At 45.2% G+C, this 19,648-nt stretch overlaps 1 protein-coding gene across 1 annotated transcript; it reads left to right on the top strand.

The window, feature by feature from the left end:
* Window positions 1-8,991: 8,991 nt before the first annotated feature.
* LOC138285255 (apolipoprotein A-IV-like) lies at window positions 8,992-16,459 on the top strand. Its single transcript, XM_069224960.1, has 4 exons — window positions 8,992-9,474; window positions 11,388-11,469; window positions 12,310-12,436; window positions 15,045-16,459. The coding sequence occupies exons 1-4, from the start codon at window positions 9,451-9,453 to the stop codon at window positions 16,222-16,224; spliced, it is 1,413 nt and encodes a 470-aa protein (XP_069081061.1). The 5' UTR covers window positions 8,992-9,450; the 3' UTR covers window positions 16,225-16,459.
* The last annotated feature ends 3,189 nt before the right edge of the window (window positions 16,460-19,648 follow it).

Consider the following 19,648-nt stretch of genomic DNA (forward strand, 5'->3'; position numbering starts at 1 on the left):
GGAAGAAGACAACGACAACAGGGAGTCAGTCATACAGCAATATTTCCAGTGACACACAGGTGAGACCATTTTCATTTTTAACATTACATTCACTGTCACACGTCTTACTCTATCCTGTGTGTAATTTACTGGGATTATTTGGTAACTGAGTTGTTGCTTTCCATTACGGTTTCACAGGTGTGGTTACCAACGTGTCTCATCTGCATGCATCCTTCAAGGACTTGTGATATGTGACATTGGTATGTTGCCTTAACAACTAAAAAAGCATTTTGACACTGTCATTGATAATACGTTTGTACAAAATCATAGACTGACTCCAGATTGTTTTGTGGTTCAAGGGAGTTTATTTAAGTGCTCAAAAATGGAGGGGGGTAGTTAAATGGTGATGGGTGATGGTGGAGGAATGTCCATGGCAGAGTCCAGTCTATTAGTCTCACGGGTGCACTGCCCATCTGGGCATAGGAAGTGGAGCTGGGGCAGATAAAGTATGGACAGGGTAACAAAGTGGGACAGTGGGGGGACAATCAGGGTGGTCTCATTTCCTGGTGGGGATCTTGCCATCTTTCTCTGTCCTGTTTCTGGATCTCAGGGCCCGCTTGCATGGTGGTTGTCCGTCTGCAGGGGGTGGGGTGCTGGTGTGGTGGTCCTGTGGCGGGGCGTCCTGTCCACTAGCGCCGGCGGAGGTGATGGGCAGTTCATTGTCCTGGCTAGTGTCAGGGGCCCCTTGGAGTGCCACGGTGTCCCTCAAGGTCTGCTGTATGTCCTTCAGCACCCCTACGATGGTGCCCAAGGCGGAGCTGATGGTCCTGAGCTCCTCCCTGGACCCCATATACTGTTCCTCCTGCAGGCGCTGGGTCTCCTGAAACTTGACCAGGACCGTCGCCATCGTCTCCTGGGAGTGGTGGTATGCTCCCATGATGGAGGATAGGGCCTTGTGGAGAGTGGGTTCCCTTGGCCTGTCCGCCCCCTGTCGCACAGCAGCCCTCCCAGTTCCCCTGTGTTCCTGTGCCTCTGTCCCCTGGACCGTGTGCCCACTACTACTGCCCCCAGGTCCCTGTTGTTGTTGGGGTGGTGGGTTATCCTGGGTTCCCTGTAGTGGTGGACACACAGCTGATTGACCTGTCCTGGGTACGGAGGTTTGGGCCCGCTGGGTGGGTGCTGTGCTAGTGTTACCAGAGGGTGGAAGGTCAGTGATGGTATGTGCCTGTGCAAGGGGAACCGACTGTCCCGAGGCCCACGATGGTCCGGGCTGGTCATCAGGCTCCAGTAGGGCAGAGCTGCTATCGTCACCGTGGGCCTCTTCTGTGGGTGGAGTGGAGATGTCTGGACCCTCCGGTGTGGTGACGGTCCTTCGTGATCCTGCAGGGGCATAAGAGCATGATTATTGCATGTGTGTGTGTGATGGTGTGCAATGGGTGGGTGTTTGTGTACCCCAGTGCTAGCATTCCTGTGTGGGGGCTTGTGTGATGATGGTTAGGGGGTTGTTCTGGGTATGTGCAGTGAGTATGCTTTAGTGAGTGGTGACCATGCTTTGTTGTGTCATGCAGGGCTTGGTGTTGGGATGTGTGGTTTGTGTTATTAGTACATTAGTGAGGAGTTGGAGTGATAGGGGAGGGTGTGAGGGTAATGTGTGTGACAGCATGCAGGTAGGGTGGGGGATATGATAGTTAAGATTTGACTTAACAGTGTCCATTCCTCCACCAACTCCTCCGAGGCCCTCTGGATGCATGATTGTCAAGACTTGCTCCTCCCATGTTGTTAGTTGTGGGGGAGGAAGTGGGGGTCCGCCGCCAGTCCGCTGTACCGCGATGTTGTGCCTGGAGACCGCTGAACGCACCTTCCCCCGTAGGTCGTTCCACCTCTTCCTGATGTCCTCCTCATTTCTTGCGTGTTGTCCCACAGCGTTGACCCTGTCCACGATTCTGCGCCATAGCTCCATCTTCCTGGCTATGGATGTGTGCTGCACCTGTGAGACAAATAGCTGTGGCTCTACCCTTACGATTTCCTCCACCATGACCCTGAGCTCCTCTTCGGAAAAGCGGGGGTGTCTTTGGCGTGCCATGGGGTGGTGTGTGTGATGTGTGAGGTGGTGTATGTGGTGATGAGTGTAGTGAATTGTAGTGGTGTGATGTTTTGTGCGTGGATGTTGTGTGGGTGATGGTGTTGTGTGCCTGTGTGTGGTGGGATTGTCTAATCAGTGCTGTCTCTCTGGCCTTCTTTCAGAATTTTTGGTCGTAGGGGTTTGTGGGTGATGTGGGTGTGTGTTTTATATTGTGTTGGGTGTGTGGGAGTGGTGTGTGTATGTGTATCAGGTGTGTGTATTTGTCATTGTCCAATGTGGCGGTGTTTTGGAGATGTGTGTGTACCGCCAATGGAATACCGTGGTTGAAAGACCGCCGCCTGGATTCGTGGGTCATAATAGCATGGGCGTGTTTCTGTTGGCGTGGAGGTGGAGGTTTTGTTTTAGCCATTTTACCACTGACCTTTGGTGTGGCTGACTTGTGTGGGTGACCGAATTTCGGCGGGTTCCGAATTGTGGGTCATAATAGCTGTGGTGGACTTCCGCGGCCGCGGCGGTGTTTTGGCGGTCTTCTGCACGGCGGTAAGCAGCTTTTACCGCCAATGTTGTAATGATCCCCTATGTTTGTACACCAAGCTTTAGTTGCATGCAGGTATCTTTTTTAATGCTGAAAAAATCGTGTAGAAGGATTTAATTGGCATGGCTTATTGATGAGGCTAAATTGAACGTCTTTTAAAATTATTAATTTTATGTTTTTAAGCTGATAAATGTTATAAAGGGAAATAGTCTGTATGTTTTGTATTGCTTGCACATGTATTGTTTATGCTTTTATGGCAGATTGCCTAATAAATATGAATTGACTGACTACAACAGTGGAGAAGGGCTGGGGTGATCAGGTGCAGGACAGATAGAGTCAACGGGAAGGTAACAGTACAGTGTCCCAAATGTAGAGAAGCCATTGCAGACTTTTTTCCATATAGTGTTGGCATGTGCAGAGTTCACACAATATTGGATGGCTAGATCAGCTCTTGTGAGAGAAATAACAAGCAAACGACGTAATGCTACTGCCATAATAAGCCTACTTTGCCAAATTCATAGACTAAAAAAACACCATCTGCCAATTTGTGCATTTGCCCTTGGTGCTGAGGAAGAGGACTATAGTATGAATTAGAAATATGTAGAGCACCCAACACTTGCGCAGCAAAGCCCCCCACAGCCTCTCCGGTGTAGGGGGCCTCAAGCTCCAGAGGGTCCCCTCAGCACAATACAATGAGCATGGGATGGCAGGCCCCTGATTGGGACCCTGGGGAGTTCCCTCCAGGTACGTTGTAGGAGGCCCTCCTCAAGTTTTGTTATGCCACTGGCACCCAACACTAGAGCATGGCTATCAAAAAATGGATGACAACAGAGATAGCAGGGGGAACATCACTCACTGACTGGGACTTTATTTATGGCCGTAACTCATACCAGCAATCCAGGAAATATAAAACAAAGCAAGGGTTCCCCATGGACCTCTTTCCCTCCACCTCTCCTCCAGAAAATCACCAGCTACCCACCCTCAGATCCCTAAGCCTCCCACTCCTACCCAGCTCAGCCAGAAGTTCACAACAGTCTGGTAGCGAAATGAATGAAGCGCGCGGTGTCATATATGGAAGAGGAAACAGTAAACTGGCTACAACAAACACATGAAACTGGACAATCAGGACAATTTCCCACAGAGATTATTACGTGAAATATATCATGATCACTAGAGTAATGTTAACGCTTAGAAAGGTGTATATACAGAACTTTATGGTAATGTAAATACATACCAAAAAGGCTTAATGTACCAATTTTACAGAATCAGTAAAGAACATTTTAAACAAAAAATAGGGGGGTCACAGTACTGGACTGATGATTGACAGTTAGGTCCGGAAGGGTCAGGAAACACCAATACTCTGGGCATGGATTGGGATTAGGAGCCGAGGGGGTAGGATAGGTACATTGTTCGACTGGCTTTTCAAGTAATCTGGCACTTCAGATGGCCCAGTTTGAAAGTGCAGAGCGTGTGTTTTTTTTGGTCTTATCACGGCCCATGGGATAAAAAAGAAACATCCCACTTACTGACCTTTTCTAGTTTACCCATTTGGCAAAGGCAGACTCCAAGAAAGGTCAGTCCAGCACTTGATAGGTGGGACTAAGTGACGTGTAAGGAAGTCCATGAGTAACTGGGGCTCAAGAAGTGATTGTCGACCAATAACCTATAACCCGAGACGATTTCAGGGCACCAACATCTACCTTTAGCAGTCGACCATATAGGTAAAGCAAGCTAGCCCTTAGTAGCCGGAGCCATTATGGGAACATTATTCTGTTCTTTTATCTCTTCCTCAAATCAAAGGAAGCCATGCACATGACAACTTGATCACAAGTTCTTTGAAGCACATACCTCTGCCTTCCCCAAGAGGCATGGCCTTCATTTCTCACTTGCTGTCTCATCTTAGAGAATCCGCATAATCAAGAGAGCTTTGGTGTATATGATACCTGTTTCCAAATGAAAATATAGCTTGCAAAACGGCTTTCCCCAAAGCACAGACTCTCAAACCAAAACGTCCAGATTCTCAACCTGAGATAAATATCACACCAAAATACACTATTGCCCTGCACCTAACCCTGCCATCAAGAATTCGCCCCAACTCAGCTTGGCTTGAAGTTAAGAAACTAAATTAACTTACTCCTAAAATATGTACCAACATTTCTCATGGATTTAGGACATGTGATGTAGAGTGATATGTATGGTTTAGAGGTAATCAGTGTGATTTTTGGAATTGGTTATACCATTTTCTTTAAACATAAGCTTGATATTCTGTCCAGAGGGGAGGAGAACCACGCACCTCTTCCTCCAATGCAGTCCTACTTTGTAAAGTGAAATTGGTGGAGCCATGTACACGTGTAACAAGGAGGGACAGCTAGTCTCCTCTTTCCCATATCACATCTATTCAGTTCAGACAAAGCAGAGGCACTTGGGAGGCAAAGGTGGCTTTTCCTGGAAATCATGGAGCATGAGATGTGTCCACTCGCCTAGCCTAATATAAGCTGGAACACAGGGGCAGAGAGGACACTCCATGGTTGAAACATGGGTAAAGATCGTTTTAAATTGCTGATTGTTGAAAAAGTGGCTCTCTGAAGGGCCACTCCAAACTTTTTGCTTTCCTCTTGTTCTTTTTCTGACCTCATTTTTCTGGCTTTCGGACTTTTGACCCTTTACCACCGCTAACCAGTGCTAAAGTGCATGTGCATGTGCTCTCTCCCTAAAAACATGGTAACATTGGTTCATACCCAACTGGCATATTTAATTTACTTGTAAGTCCCTAGTAAAGTAGACTACATGTGCCCAGGTCCTAGAAATTAAATGCTACTAGTGGGCCTGGAGCAATGATTGACTGATTGTAATTGCCACATAGCTAGCCCTTTAACCATGTCTCAGACCTGCCATTGCAAGGCCTGTGTGTGCAGTTTTACTGCCACTTCGACTTGCCATTTAAAACTGCTTGCCAAGCCTTAAACTCCCCTTTTTAAACATACCATATACCCCTAAGGTAGGCCCTAGGTAAGCCATAGGGCAGGGTGCTATAAAGGTAAAAGGCAGGACATGTACTTATGTGTATTACATGTCCTGGTATTGAAAAACGTATAAATTTATTTTCCACTACTGTGAGGCCTGCTGCTCTCATTGACTAGCATTAGAACCGCCCTCATATACTTTTAAGTGTTAGATTCTGATGTGGAAGGTGTAGCCATGTCATATTTGGTATTGCCAGAATGCTAATAGAAAATCATGCTACTGGTGAAGTTGGATTTATTATTACTATTTTAGAAATGCCACTTTTAGAAAGTGGGCATTTCTCTGCACTCACTACCATCTGTGCCTTAGAGTCTGTCTCCAATCATTCTGGTCTGTGCTGGTTGACAGCTCCTCTTGTGCCTTCCACCCAGACAACCACAAACACAGGACACTCTGTCACGTCTGCATTCATCTGAATACTGAATTGGTAGAGGGGCCGACACTTACATTTCAAAGACACAAAAAGGGCTGATAAACCCCCCCCCCCTACAGGGATCCTGGCAGACAGGACTGGGCTTAAAGGGGAACTTGTGCACTTCAAAACCACTCAATGAAGTTTCCCCCACTTCAAAGGCATGTTTGGGTATAAAAACAGGGTCTCTGACACCACCAAATCAGATACTTCTAGAACTACACATGCAGCTTGTCAGAGGAACTGCCTGGCTGCCCAAAGGAGTAATCTAGACTGCTTTGCTGAGAAGGAGTGCTGCCTTGTTTGTTGCCCTGCTGCCCTGCTGGCCTCTGACTCTGCTGGCAGGGCTCTGCCTTCATCCTGAAGTGCTCTCCAAGGGCCTGGATTGAGCTTGCCTCCTGTTTCTGAAGTCTCAGGGCCAACAAAGACTTCACCTCTTCAAGAAACTCCCTGTCCAATGCAAATTGATGCAAAGCCTGCAGAAGCCGATGCAAAGCCTGCATCGTGGCTGAGAAATCATCGCACAGCTGACCAGAACGACGCAGCACCGACTTACAGATTGGAAATTTGATGCACTGCCTGCCTTGCAATGGAAAATTTTACGCATTGCCTTCAAGATCAACAAAGCGTCTGCTCCTTCTTCTAGCCCGTCAATGATTTTCAAGGCATCATCTCTGGGCATCAAAATATCCCGGCATCACAGTGAGGAACCAAGTCTGTGTGCCGAAAAACAATGCAAACCCTTGCAGTGTGAAAAGGAACGACGCATTGTCTGTGCGCCGTCGGAAAATCCAATGGAATACTTTCTCTGGGGTCTCCATGCGTCGTTTTTTTGTGACGCATTCCAGGTACCGTGTGTAACAAAGACACAACTGTTAATTTCTAAAGATTGAGACTCTTGCTAATACTGCATTTGCTATACTCCACATCAACTACTCTGACAACAAGGCGGTTGGCCATTTCCATTATGTCTTCGACCTCTTCAAACCTCACAGACAACAACCTTGGCTTTACAAATTTGAACCTATTCCTTCAAAGATGTCTATACTGAACAACAAACAACTTCCTCCCTCCTACCCACCATCTGAAAATATACATTTATTTATTTATAGATTTAATTTACTGCTATTAATTTCAGACTGTCACCGCACATTCCATCACAATGCACGTCAAGTATATTTCTCGACTTCGGTCGTACAAATGTTGAGTGCAGTTCAAAATGGATATATGAAAACTGGAAAAACTGAAGCACATGGTCCCCGCCACACCAAAACATTCCCACAGCACACTGTCAAACCAATATATGGCTACTTTCAAAATCAAGAGCTGGCAGTCAATCATGTAATAAATCCTAAGGGGATGCGGCCAGTACTCTTCCCTCACTTGAGGTTGTCTCTTACGAGGATAATGTCTTATCTTCTCTGATCATCAAGTCCCTATACACACTACCCCCATTCTTTTAACCATTAATGGCCCTCAAGAACACTCCCACCACAAAGAGAATTATACTAATCTCTTCCAACCATATAATTTTTTAATGGCCTATCCAACTGCTGCTTCATCACCCAATTTCCCTTCTTTGGCAAAATTTTGAGAAAGTCAGCAGAAATTCATTGCACACGAAAAAAGACAAAACCCACCTGGTACACTAGCACCAGACTAGGTTCCATCCCAGCTGGAGTACTAGTTGTGTTCCCTCTGTCACCGGAAGGAGACCCCTGTTGTGCCTTTCCTTGTACCAGTGGATGGACATGGTGAGCAGTCTGTACCTTCTGACTCTGCTGTCTTAGCACATTCATAATGGTGTCGCTAATCCCGAATAGTTTACCTCTTCACCTGCCCACTCAAAGATGCTTAGGGGAAAATTTATGAGAGGCTTGCACCACTGTTATCGACACATAGAAGGAGAAAAACGCCTCCATGGACAGTTTCTGTGCAGGATGGTGCCCCTTCCTGCACAAAAACAATCCTACATGCAACTGAGGCACCTTTGTACCATGGACCAAGGATGTCTGCATTGGCGCTAGGTAGCCCGTTGTGTGCCAGTGCTGAGGAAAGGACAGGAATGTGTCACACTGGGATAAATATGCACTTTTCTTCCCTTTGCCTGTGACGCAACACAGCAAGGAGACTTGCTGCACTGCGCCTCTTGGCCCTAAGAGTCCGTTCGATTTCGGAAAGACATTTATGACTTACCAGTTGTACCCCTTGTCTCCAGTTTTTCCACGTTGCATTACCGACTAATTGATACCTTGCCCCATACCTCTGCCTTCATGTGATCCATCCAGCAAGATACATTGACTGCTCATTGTAGCCTGCCCTCTCTGACCTTTGACATCACAGAGTACAAAGTTATCATCTGTCTAAATTTATGAGAAAAAAAACAATTCTGTTATTATATAATATGACATTTGCAAACTCAAACGACTTGGACGGCACTTTAAAAATGACTGAAGTAACAAAGAATAGGGCTGAGCTCGCACTTTTTGCTAGATTGGTGAAATGCGGAACTCGTGTTCCACAGTTTTGCTGTTGGCTGGCAGCCCACTCGTGGCGATCAGTGCCCTGTGCGTCACCTGGTGAGGGCACCGAGGAGGGCTCCAGCATCACCAGCAGATAAGGCACCGTGCACAGGTGACACGCTGGACCCTGGTTAAAGTCCGGCGCCTTCTGGTCTTCCTCTGGACGCTGTTCTCACGGAAGAGGGGTTTGCTGTGTATAAATACCAGTGAGACACACGGGATTGGCACCAGGCGGAGGCCAGCGGGTGTGGAGAGTCCAGAGGTGAGTTGGGGAAGAGGGGGTTGCGAGGGTCTAGTGAATGCCAGAGACCCAGATGTTATGGCGCGCAGGTACTCTTTTCTGTGGGAGGTGAACATCTGCACGCCACCACGGTAGAGGTGATGTTCGCCGCTTTCAGGGGCGGAGGGATATAACCAGGAGTGGCACTGCACTGATAGGGGCTTCTGGCTTGGGGATCGGCCGGGGAGAGTGGGGCAGCTAAGCTACAGAAACAATTCGGCGCCGGAGGTTTGTGGCTGAGCGGATAATGAAGTCGGCATCTGAGGGCTGAGATCAGAGGACCAGAGACTGATGCTTGGAGGCTGCTGACTGTTGGGGTGTTGAGGCCTCTGAGCTTCATAGTGAGGCGGGGTGCTGGCTGTAACACGAGAGCACCTCAGACGCCGCAAGGACGAGAGCAGCTGAGTGAGGGGTGAGGGTGTCAGAGCTCAGACATTGTAACTACGTGGAAGAGGCTATCGTTTGGGGCACGTTTTCACTACAGAAACTCGTGATTTAAGGCGGTCTGCTCTAACACACGAGGGCGTGTGTTCAATGAGCATCACAGACACTACAGTGATGAAAGCCGGTGGTTGAGGGGTGACCCGTGAGCACGCTGAAGATGGGGAGACTGAAATGGAGTTAGCAGCATGGCTGGAGGCAAGTGAAATACTGCAGTAAGAGGAGCAGATACCTGACGGACCAGGATGGGTTACTGTGGGCTTTAAAACACAAACATGCTGCAGTGTAGTGCGGGTGGGGGGGCATGGACGACATTTAGGGGTTGGCGGATTTCGCAGCTGCGACCCCTAGCACTGTCTTTGCGACCCCTGGCAACAGATGTGACAAAATGAGTGCCTGGAACTCTAGAGAAGCTCGTCCCAATGGCCGCTAGTGGGGGCTCCGCTTTCCTGGTTTTCTGTCATTTCTTTATTTCCCAGATAGTGGATAATATTCTTCACTATTTGTGTAATGAAAATGTAGTGCAATTAGCTGGTATATGACCCTATCTGGCAGCTAAGGTAAGTAAAAAATGCTTTTAAATGTATCTTGTATACATGCTTGCGGGTTAGAGTATGTTTATGTGAGAGTGTGTGTGAATGTGTGTGTGTGTGTGTGTGAGTCAAAGTAAAGGTCAAATGGCGTGGTGTGTGATGTCACTTCCACTTATTTCAATGAATTGACGCCTATGGACGGGTTGCAAGCGGGTGGTCTTCAGTCTTTCTAAGCCCAGGCAGCGCTAATGACCTCTAAAGAGCCTGTGATGTAGGGCAGGGAGAGTTTCTTTAGGGACAGGGCTTGCGGTACTGCAGTAAAGGAACTGATGGCTGGGGGTAGGGAGCACCTGAAATGGGACATGCCTGAGAGGCGTGGCTGTAGCTCCTGGTAACCCTGGTAGTTACAAATAATTCCACAGGCGCTGCCATCTTGATTTGAACTCCAAATGTAGCTCAGAGATCTGAGCTTTTCATCCCAAACGCTGAGGAGTTTATGGGCCAGATTAAACAGAAAATTACAGTGCACGTCGCAGTGCCAAATTTGGCAGCATCGCACACCATCATTTTCAAAGCACAGGGATGTGCTGTATTTACGAGAATACGGCCAACCCCTGTGTTCCCCCTGAGCTAAATATGCTGCTGTGCACCAACACAGCAACTGTTGCACCGTAGTGCAAGGATGGATGTGTTGAGGGGAAGATTTTCACCCGTATTTATACTTTTTTTGCGCCGCATTTGCGTCGTTTTTTGACGCAAAAACGGTGCAAACTTGCAAAATACCATTGTATTTTGTAGGTTTGCGCCGTTTTGCGTCAAAAAGCGGCGCAAATGCGGCGCTAAAAAAAGTATAAATACGGCCCTTTGTTTTGTGCAGGAAGGAACACCTTGCGGCACAAAAACAATCTTAAATGGCGATGTGCTCTTTCTATGTGTGCTGCATTTTGCAGCACACATAGAAAGACCAAAAAACAAGAAATGAAAGCGTTTCTCCTCGCTGTGCCATGCTAACACCCCCCCGGGAGTGGCGTTAGATTTTGGCACTGCCTCAGGGTTACGAAAACCTGTAAATCTGGGGCAGCATCAAAATGCAATAGGTGCTGCAGTGGGCATGCCCACAGCCACACCCATGGCATGCCCCTTCCATGCAAAGTGCTGCATGCAAAGGGGCCGTATTTTCAAGGTGGCGTTAAGTCACAAAAAGTGGCTTAATGCCACCTTGTAAATACGGTGCAGGGCATTGCGCCACTCGAGCATCACAGAAAGTGCTGCTCTGGTGGTGCTAGGTGCTCTTAAATATGCCCCTTAGTTTCTCTCTCTACTCGTACCGCAGTACAGTTTTCTCCTCCGATGGCACTCCTAGATTCACTTCCGGCGGCTGCTCCTTCAATGAGATGTTATGTGTGGGTTGATATTTCAGCACATAGAGGTGTCTGATGGAGGGATCAGTGGCTGTGATGTGGGGAAGTGAACATAAAGGTAACCCTCACCCACCCAATAAATGACAACTGACAGGCCTTTTAGGTTTTAAGTCCTTCATATCCACTTTTGAACTAAGCTTAGTATTTTCGTTCACAGATTCCAATGCCTGAAGCTCCTTTGAAGCTGAAGATGTTTCTGAAAGCCATTGGCGTTGTGTTGGCTTTCCTAGCCATTACAGGTAAATTCAGAATCTTTGGCTTCTGACGTCATATTTATTTGCAGAGCACTTGGCACTTCTTAGCAATCTGGCATCAGGGGATGATGGTTTACCTAGGGTCATCAAACAGGTCAAGAGAGGAACCTGTACCTGGAGCACTTGTTTTCTGGTTCCATGCGCCACACTCTTTAATTGCTAGTGTGCCTCATCTTTCTAAAGGGTGAGAATAGATTTCATTCCACAGGTGGGTGGGCTTTGCAAATGCAGAAAACATGACCAGTTGTAATGTGAAGCTTGAGCTAGGTGGTTTCTGGGTACCTTCACATACCGCATGCCAGAGGTGGCATTTAGTTTGCTCTGTACCATAGCAAGGGCTGCTAATATCTCTTGCTATCAATATTCCACAGATTCACAGTTATAATGTTGTCCATCCTGGCATCGAAAGCTCCCTGTAGATGCAAGGGACGCCCATAGGCATCTCATTTGCATAACACGATTTTTCGGTTTCAGTATATCCTTCACACATGTAAATTATTCAGCACTAGTCCCTGAAATGTAATTATAGAGACTGGCCTGAAATTCAGAAGAAAGTGCAAAATTTGCTGTGGTGAAATGATTTTCAATGCCGTAGGTAAAATGATATTTGACTTATGGCGGCACCCATTCCCTTCCAATATGCTACTTTTAGCCCATTGCATGCAACCTTGCACCGTATTGTGCCATTTATTATGGTTCCATAGGACAGCTGTTGTAGTAACCTTAATGTACTCCGAAAAGAATGGTAAGCAGGTGGTCTTCATAAAACAGATAATGTATGGATTATTTATCAAGTGCCTTTGTTTCTGCTTATTGTTCCTATAGGGTCCTGCCTAGATGTGGGCACTGATGAGATGGAAGATGGCTTCTGGGACTACTTAAACGAACTACGTAGCAGTGCTAAGGAGGCAGCACAACAAATCCAAGAATCGCAAATTAGCAAACAGTTCAAGTAAGCATTGTCTGACAATACAGTTACACTAAGCTCCTTTGTTGTAGATCCTTACACTAGAGCTGTTTGTTACAGATTCTTATAATAGGCCAGATTGTGAAAACATCTTACAATAAAACTAAGGGTTACAGATTCCTTAACAAAGCCCCTTGGTTAAAAATCTTTAAATAAACCCTAAACATTGAAACCCCCTAATTAGCCCTATTTTTACCTATTCAGATCAACTTGTTCAACTTCTTTTGACCAAGGCCAATTGTCAGATATAGAACTAACAAGCCCCTTTGCTGCATATCCCTCAGCCATGCCCAGTTCCAGAGCTCTTTCAGCCTAGTCAAATTGCTAGTGGATATGCCTCATTCAAACCCTAGTTGTTTTTTTCAATCTACGACCAGCAGTTGGAAATCCTTCTGCTAAACGTAATTGTTAGACACCTCTACTGTCAGCCCATTTGTTTAGAAATGCCATTGCAAAGCTCAGTTTATAGATACTCATATGCTAATCCTTGGCATTGAAACACAAAGCTTGAATATTATCTACCTTATCCTCCCTTTAGGTATTAGAAAGTAGATTTTAGTTGAAGCTTTAATGAGCACTGGTTTCCTGATTTAGGTTAGGTAGCATCTGCAAAGTCTCGTGCCCTGTCTCACATCCTCAAGAACCTTTATGAGGTTCTGATTTGTCCTTTCTCCATTTAAATCTTTAACCTCACCTCTCGTATTTTGGCCACAAGTACTGAAGTTTGTTATCGTACTGCTGCAGTATTTGAGATGTCCCCCATCTTTAAATGCCGGTATCATCTCTGATAGCATCTTAGTTTGATTTTGAAGACTGTGAGTTTCATATACCATTGTTTGCTCCCATTATCTGTATACTCCAGCAGTGACAGGGAACTTTGAGCTATATCACCATTTTCTAACCTTTTTTGCTGCTCACAATAGCTTCGAGGCTTTGATTTTGCCTCTTAGCCCATGTCTAACTGTTGGTCTGTTTCCATGGGCAGCCTGCATATGATCACTGGGCTCCAGGGCCCCATAGTTGCAGTGTTAAGAACATGGCCCTAGTATGAATATATTGTTTTCAGCGAAAAAAAGCCCTATCAAAACACAGCAGCACATGGATTCCAAGGATGGGTAATATCGACACAGGGGGGTAATTATAAATAAATAGACTACTTAAATGTTATGTTGTCACTGGTCTAAGTGCCTTCTCTTTTCAACACTATCACCTTCACAGACAGTTTTCAATGTTATCATTGCTATTACCCAAGTCATGCCCTGACCAGCTTCCCTCCATTCCATCCGTTTATTTAGGCCTCGAAAAATCATAGAAATGTTACTAGACCTGCACGTCGAGTAACTTGAATAACCTACTCAACCTAACTATAATGTACTTGACCTGTAAACGGGTCTCATATTTTGTGATCTTAGGCAAATATTTTATTTTACAGTATCACCTTTTTCTTCATTCTCACATATGAGTGCACCTTCAAGTATGTGAGTTCAGCATTTCTGAGGTACAAAAAAACTCTTCTTTTTAAATAGACCAAATGATTGCTCCATGCATAATAAGAATCCAGCCCACATATAGGGTATACATGATCAATGACTTGCCTGTTCATTTTCTAATAGGATTACCATAAGGGCAGGAGTGATTCTCAGTTTATGTTTCAACACTCAGTTTTAATAACTATATAACTAAAGCATAAAGTGCTATCACACTGTCATTTACAGACAGTAAATTTCCAAGAAATGTCCAAAAACCTTCCCACTAACATGCAGCTTTCCTGATAAAACTCTATACTGTATTATCAATAATCTGTGGAAATTGGATTTCGAAAAACATATTTATCATTTGCACATCTCCAAGTGTTCTGATTTGTTTTCATCATATTAAAATATCTTTTCATCATACAGAAGTACAAAAAATGGCCTTTCACAACTTCTGAAATATATTTTGAAATGTCTGTATAGGTGAATTATTTATTTAAATGTTGTGTATTAGGAAAAACCTGACACCCTACAGCCTTTTGTTACACACTTTGTACAGCAGGTCAGATAGTTCACCTTACAAAATCCTAGAACTCTGTAGTCAGAAGGAAAAATAATTGTAAGAAGACAAACTGACTTTGACCTCTGTCTCTGAACACAGCACAAATGTGACAAGATAAGAAGAAGATTTAAAGGCTCTTCATAGCTCCCTCATTTTCTTACTGAACAGAGCACCTGCTCTTTGTCAACTCTCCAGAAAGGGCGAGTATGTCCTATAAATAGCTCAACATAATAAAATATGACTGCCATAGCGAGTGGGCAACTAGATTTTTCGATGCCTGATTTTAAGTCACCCACCAGATTGTTGTACTTACTGGATGCTCTGAGTAAGTGGTAAAGCAAAATATTTATATTGTGGATGCTTAGAGAATTTACCATGTTGAGACACTTCTGTGACCATTTTAGAGTTTCTGGTTCATGGATGACACTTTAGGATGCATATATTGGAGGAAGAGGAGAGGAGGGGGAAGAAGAAAGGGTTAGTTGCCATATACTAAAAATGTAGGATATTTAATCTGAATTAGTAATATTGAGCATACTTTTAAATTGTTTTTCCTTAGCACCCTACTCCAAGAAAATCTCCAAGATGTTCCTCTCTATGCTGCACAACTACAAAGCCAGCTTGTTCCATTGACCACTCAGTTCCATGCAAAGCTCTCCCAAGACTCAGAGAAACTAAAGGAGCAGATACGTCTGGAGCTGGAGGAGTTGCGCTTGAAGGTGTCACCTTATGCAGATGATATCCACAAGCAGCTTAACAAGAACATTGAGGAGCTACAACTGAAGCTGACTCCATATGCTGTGGAGCTTGCTAGTCGGCTCCAGGAAAATGCAGAGGAGATTCATCAGAGGCTCACCCCATATGCTGAGGAACTTGGCACTCGTGTCCAGAAAAATGCTGAGGAGCTTCATCTCAAGCTCACTCCATACACTGAGGAGTTTCAAGCCAAACTCAAGGAAAATGTGGATAACTTCCAGGCAGCACTAACTCCGATTGCTGATGAGCTAGAGGCCAGACTTCAGGAAAATGTCGAACACCTCCAGGCAGTGATCAAGCCATATGCTGAGGATCTTGAGACCAAACTCCTGGAAAAGGTGGACAGCCTCCAGACTGCACTCTCCCCATATGCTGAACAGCTTCAAGCCAAACTACATGACAGTGTGGCTGACTTGCATTTGGCCTTTACCCCGTATGCTGATGAACTTCAGGGAAAGATTGGTGAAAAAGTGCAGCAGATGAAGAAGAATCTGAGCCCTTACAGTGATGAGTTCCTGGTAAAGATTGAGCAGAGCGTTGAGGAGTTGCAGAAGCATTTGACACCATATGTACAGAATGTCCAAGAAAGCCTCAACCAACAGTTCAAGATTATGACCTTCCAGATGCAGAAAAATATAGATGATATGAGTACCGAGTTCTCTGACAATATGGAAGACTTGAGACAGCAAATAATCTTTTCTACTTACCAAATCAAGGAGAAACTTTACTTGGATGACTTTGGGCACAGTTTAGCACCGTACTTGGAAGACTTTAACAAAAAGGTGAACCAGAGGTTCGAGGATTTCAACCAGTCAGCTTCCCCATATGGAGAGGATCTTAAAAAAATGATCATCCTGAGAGCTGAAGACATAAAGCGGAAGCTGGATCCATACACTGCTCAAGTCCAGGAGCAGTTGGACATGTTTGAAGAAGGTGTGATAGATAAGATCAAATCTTTCTTGAACAGGAAAACCCAGACTTAGAACTGATGGGCCCACCAATTAGCACCAATATTCAGAAGCACACTCTGTTATTTAACGGACAACATATCTATGCTCTTCAGTAGATTTAATAATAAGGCAGTGCAATAACTCTAAACTCCATTTCTGAGACCATTTGTAAAATAAAATAATGAATAATCCTCTTCATAGCTGCACATGACCAATAAAATAGATCTTGTATACCAAATTTCAAGCCTGGTTAATTTGTCTACCGTTGAATTGTTTCTTTTGTCAAATAGCTGCAGTATACCCACCTGACAATATCCTATATAGATTGGTTTAGCAGGGGCTAACGTTTAAGGGTAATGGTTTATAGTTGTGATAAGGGTTTGGGATAGGGTGTTTGGGACTGGGTTAGAATTAGTTAATATTTGGGCGATGGTAGAATGTTGGGATTCAGGGATAAGGCTAGTGTAAGATGGTTGAGGGAAAAATATAGGGTTCTAATAGGGTGTGGGGCCGAGGATTGTGATTGCAGTTAGGTTTCGTTTTGAGGCTAGGAAGACCTGGCAATAAAAAAGGCATTGGTAATAGCATGGTGTCGATTGTGGTGGTAAATAACATATTGACATATATTGGTATGTAGTGGCATGAAGAAGTGTGGGCCCCAATGTAATTGTGGATGGTGCAGTGGTTGCAGCTGGTTTGACATATCTAATGATAGACACTGTGATATAGAACCAGCGCACGGTTAAATTACTGCTTCAAAGCACCTGTGGGTTGCGGAAAGTCCCCAATAAGTAAGTTTTACATTCCGTATAACTTGTGGATCCTTTTCATTTGAATGACCCAGCAGCAAGAGCCCTCTTTAACAATGGTGTGACAGGGGCCGCATATGTGTAATCGTACCCTCTTGCAACTGGCGGAACACTTGTTGAGGAATATCAAGGAAATTCTCTGCAGACCAGGGCATCAGAAATTCAGGCAGGATGGCTCATGGGTCAAGAATTAGGGACTCATTACGACCCTGGCGGCCAGCGGTAAGCTGGTGTTTACACCGCCAACAGGCTGGCGGTGTTCCGCCAGCTATTATGACCGTGGCGCAATAGCCACGGCCATACCACCGCCCCTCCACTATACCGCCAGGGTTTCGCCTGGCAGTCATAATCCCCGGGGCCCTGGGGATTATGAGTCCCCGACCGCCAGCCTGGCCACAGCGTTAAATACCTCCATGGAAAGGCTAGCGGTAAGGGGGACTTGTGGTGCCCCTGGCAGCCCCTGCACTGCCCATGAACTTGGAATGGGCAGTGCAGGGGCCCCCAGGCATAGCCCCGTCGCTCATTTCACTGCCCGAATTTCGGGCAGTGAAATGCACAACGGACGCTACTGCACCCGCTGCACATCAGCATTGCCGCCGGCTCTATTATGAGCCGGCAGCAATGTTGATGTGACTTTTCCGCTGGACCATCGGAAAAGTCATAATAGGGAGACAGAAATATTCCTGTATTCTGGCTCCCACAGCCTCGGCGGTCTTTTTAAAAGACAGCCAAGGTTGTAATGAGGGCCTTAGTCACATGTCTGACCTACCCTTGAACTTCTCCTGTGAAAGGAATGAGTCAATGACGTGTGGTTTCCCCTTGACTTGTGTCTGTCCCTTCCACATCCGTGCGACCTATAAAGATCATTCACCTATAGGAATATCAATCTTTTTCCCTTTATAAAATGTGGCGGATACGAGGTGCATATCAGAAGCGGTTTTACATGTTGTTTTTTCAGAACCAGGCAAACAGCCATAAAGATACATAACAGAGAATTAACACAAATTATATTCTGTCATTATGACGAAATTCCAAATTGAAGAATGTCAGGCTGGCGAAATTAGGCTGGCAAAGCTACATTTCGGTGAAAGGCCAAAATTATGAAATACCTTTTTACCAAGAAAATAGAAAATGTTTGTGGAAAATGTATACCAGGCCTAGCTTTCAATTGATTCCTGGAATCGGAAAAAACGTACCTGCAATTCTAGTTATGATAGGAATTGTAAGAATAAATGTTTATAAAACAGCCAGTAAAAAGTAGGCGCAGAAGGCTTCTTAATGTGAGTTTTTGAAGGGCTAAGAAGATGCAATACACCTTCTCAAAAAATTAGCTACAAAAACGGGACACCTAGTTGAAGAGGAAGGGGTAGGAGGGTTATGGGAGGGAATCTTCCTTTAAAAAATAAAGAAATCAAACTGCAACCTGAAAGCAAATGTTTTTCACCAAGAAGGGCTTTCACGAGGCTGATAAAAACCTCAGCCTGGTGAAAACCTTTCTACGTAGATAAAAAAAAAATGTTTCAATGAAAAAGATGAATCAGAACAGGCTTTCTTTGCATTTTCATTGAATATACATACAACCAGATAACTATTTGTTCATGGACAACATCAGTTTACTCCTTGAGACTTGTGGAGCAGGGATAAACCAAACTCGTTCACCCTCTGCAACGTGGAGACCCGGATAGCAGGCCTCAGGCTTATAAAAATGAAGACCTCTCCCTATCAACATGCCCAATTCTTGACATGAGTGTGTATACTGTGTCCTAAGAGCAGAGGGCTACAAGGTCCTGTCCCTAGGAAGAGGAAGCTCGTCAAGATGCTAAATGATGTATCATGAATTTGAAACGGTGTGACGTGCGCGAAAATAGGCTTTTTGCAGATCCTTCCCCAGACACACACTTTTTGCCCCTATTTGGAGTACTGGCTGCTGTTTTCTCAACTCTGAGAGTGCACTGAGACCTGCTAACCAGAACTCAGTGCCAGTGTTCTAACCCATTACAAAATGTATGTTGAATTGGCTACACCTAATTGGCCTAAGATGACTTACTGATATATTCCTAGTATATGGTACCAAGGGTACCTAGGGCATGAAAGACAACGGTCCATATTTATACTCAGTTTGTGTCGGATTTGCGCCATTTTTTTAAACGCAAATCTGGCACAAACTTAACTCCATATTTATATTTTGATGCTAGACCTGTCTAGTGTCAAAATATTGGAGTTAGCATATTTTTTTGCCTGCGGAAAACTATCTTGCATCAATGAGATGCAAGGTAGGCGTTCCCGGGCAAAAAATGATTCTAATGCCCTTGCGCCTTATTTATCCTCCCGTGCAAAAATCACGCATGGGAGGAGGAGAGCCTTAGATAATGGTGCTAAGCCTGCTTAGAGCCATTATTTAACGCCTGGTTATGAGCAGGCTTTAGGGGACCCATGGGCCATTTTCCATGGTCATAGACAATGGAAACAGACCCTAGGTGCCCTTCCCTGCACCCAGGGATACCCCCACCCAAACCTGGAGTACACCTAAGGATGGGGGGACCCATACCAGGTAAGTCCAAGTAAGTTTTTTGATTTTATTTTAAAAGTGCCATAGGGGGGGTCTAACTTTGGCCCCCCTATATGGCACTGTGCCCAATGGCCATGCC

Source organism: Pleurodeles waltl, chromosome 3_1 (genome assembly GCF_031143425.1).
Source record: "Pleurodeles waltl isolate 20211129_DDA chromosome 3_1, aPleWal1.hap1.20221129, whole genome shotgun sequence".
In the NCBI taxonomy this organism is placed as follows: domain Eukaryota; kingdom Metazoa; phylum Chordata; class Amphibia; order Caudata; family Salamandridae; genus Pleurodeles; species Pleurodeles waltl.